The 2,263-nt window shown below is 35.9% G+C and overlaps 1 protein-coding gene across 1 annotated transcript in view; it reads left to right on the top strand.

The window, feature by feature from the left end:
* Positions 1–2,263, top strand: part of LOC108686823 (gustatory receptor for sugar taste 43a-like) — a 71,133-nt gene that overhangs the window by 36,462 nt on the left and 32,408 nt on the right. The window contains exon 3 of the mRNA XM_018192304.1: positions 1,315–1,473. Within this exon, the coding sequence (XP_018047793.1) occupies positions 1,315–1,473 (159 nt within the window). The remainder of the gene's footprint in view (positions 1–1,314; positions 1,474–2,263) is intronic.

Here is a 2,263-nt window from a genome sequence, read left to right as displayed (position 1 = left end):
TATATATATATATATATATATATACCAGGTGTAAATCCGCTGTTTTTTAAGTAGAAAAAAACATTTTTTATGGTACGGTGATTAAGCGGGATGGGGTTGCATTTCCCAGTTGAGTGTCTCCAAGTAGTTTTGGACCATTGTTGACGTGTATGACGATGCGTGAAGGAAAATCAGCTTGTCATTTTCCAGTAATGCGGCCTTTTTTCACGCAGAGCACGGTGCAATTTGATCAGTTGTTAGTGGTAGCGGTGAGTATTAACAGTTTCATCAGGCTTTAACAGCTCGTAGTAGATGATACCCTCTTGATCCCACCAAACGCACAGCATCGTTTTCCGTCCGAAGACTTAGTCTTGAGGAAGATGTTGATGGTTGAGCGGGATCAACCCAAGATTTCTTGCGTTTAGGATTCTGAAAATAGATCCACTTTTCATCGCCAGTCACAATCCGATGCAGGACTTTCTTTTTTGACAAACAGAATTTGGCATATGTTTTGGCGTCGCTCCATCTGCCTATCATTCAGTTCATGCGGCACCCATTTTCCGATCTTTTGAACCTTTCCCATAGCATGTAGTCGCATGGAAATGGCTGCTTGAGAAACACCCAATTGTTTTCGATACCCAATCGCAAGAATTTCTTGCGATTGGGTATCGTCTTCGTCCAAAGGAGCCTGCAATTGATCCTTAACCTTCCTGGGCCGATTTTCACGCTTCTTGTCACTCAGATCAATATTGTCGTCATTGAACCTGCGAAACCAATCTCTGCACGTTGTTTCCGATAAAGCATTGTCGCCATAGGCTTCCACAAGCATTCAATGCGATTCGGCAACCGATTTCTTCGAATTAAAACAGAAAAGCTTCCCGCATATGCTTTTTTTTTAGCAAATAACTAGACATGATTACGAAAGAAAAAATGTATGTTGTTGTATGAAATTGCTGATGATGTGCACTGATTAATGTTGACAGATTTCAATCACATAAAAAAAAGTGTTTTGTGTGCCCAGGGTAGCTTTGTACGCTCACTAATGCCACCTATGAGCAAACAGCGGTTTAAGCTTATACACCTGGTGTATAAATTATAGATATTCATAGAATGTTCATGTCTACTTCATGAACTTTTATGTTCATTAATGGATATACATATTATATTTTATGTATATCCTGGATTAATAATGGATATTCATTGAATATCTTATGCTATCTGGGTATTCAACATGATTTAACAATAATAAGTTAAAATCATCCATATATCTTGAGTACATACAGTTTGCTTTTATAATTACAATTTTATAAGCTTATATGATTAATATATCTTCAGGGAAAAAAAACAACTGTTTTAATCAGCCAGCTACTGTCAATAAGTTGCGACAAAGAAAGCAGGAAACAATTAGAGATATTTTCACTTCAGCTTCTACACCGTCCGTTAGAATTCTCAGCGTGTGGACTTTTCACTTTGGATCGAACTCTTGTAACATCAGTAAGAAATAATATATCATTCTTCTGCATACTCCCGGGTGGAAATGTGTTTGACGATATAAATTTCTATATTGAATTCTGTAAGGAATATTGTGCCATGCCAATATCGGAAATCTAGCCGGGTACTACTTAGTACTTCATTTAGGCACTAGATAGAATTGCGGGGATGCCAAGATGGAAAAATTAGCCGGGGGCTATCTAGCGCAAAAGTAATTATATTCAATACATTGTATACAAATATATGTAATATTATACAGATATAGATATATAAACACATACACACACATGCACATACACACGATACATATATATATATATATATGATGATATTAAGGTAACTCCGGTATGTCGCATTTATTGAAAACTTAATTTATCAAGTATTGTTTATTATGGTTAAGATTAAATATATTATTCTGATAAAAACGTCTACTACTAAAAAAGAATTAGAAAGAAGGAATATATAAATAGTTTTTATGAAAAATTAAATATGATATAAGACAAACTTTAAAAAATTTTTACATTTTTACCATGTCCTACACACACACACACACACACGCGCGCGCGCGCGCGCGCGCACATCAAGCCGAATGGAGAATAAAGTTAAGCATTAGTATTTTGCTATATTCATTCTCTATCATTTCTCTATATATGTATCACCAAATAATCTTTTCTGCTTCCTATAGTAATGACACAATATATACAGTAGCGCAATTCTCTGTCGGCATTTTTGATGTTAGTGTTTCCCAAAATGAGGTACGCACGCGCGAAATAAGTTCCCTAGTAGCGCTATG

The sequence above is a fragment of the Atta colombica genome, unplaced genomic scaffold (assembly GCF_001594045.1).
Source record: "Atta colombica isolate Treedump-2 unplaced genomic scaffold, Acol1.0 scaffold191, whole genome shotgun sequence".
In the NCBI taxonomy this organism is placed as follows: domain Eukaryota; kingdom Metazoa; phylum Arthropoda; class Insecta; order Hymenoptera; family Formicidae; genus Atta; species Atta colombica.
This window is presented reverse-complemented; position numbering and strand designations above follow the sequence as displayed.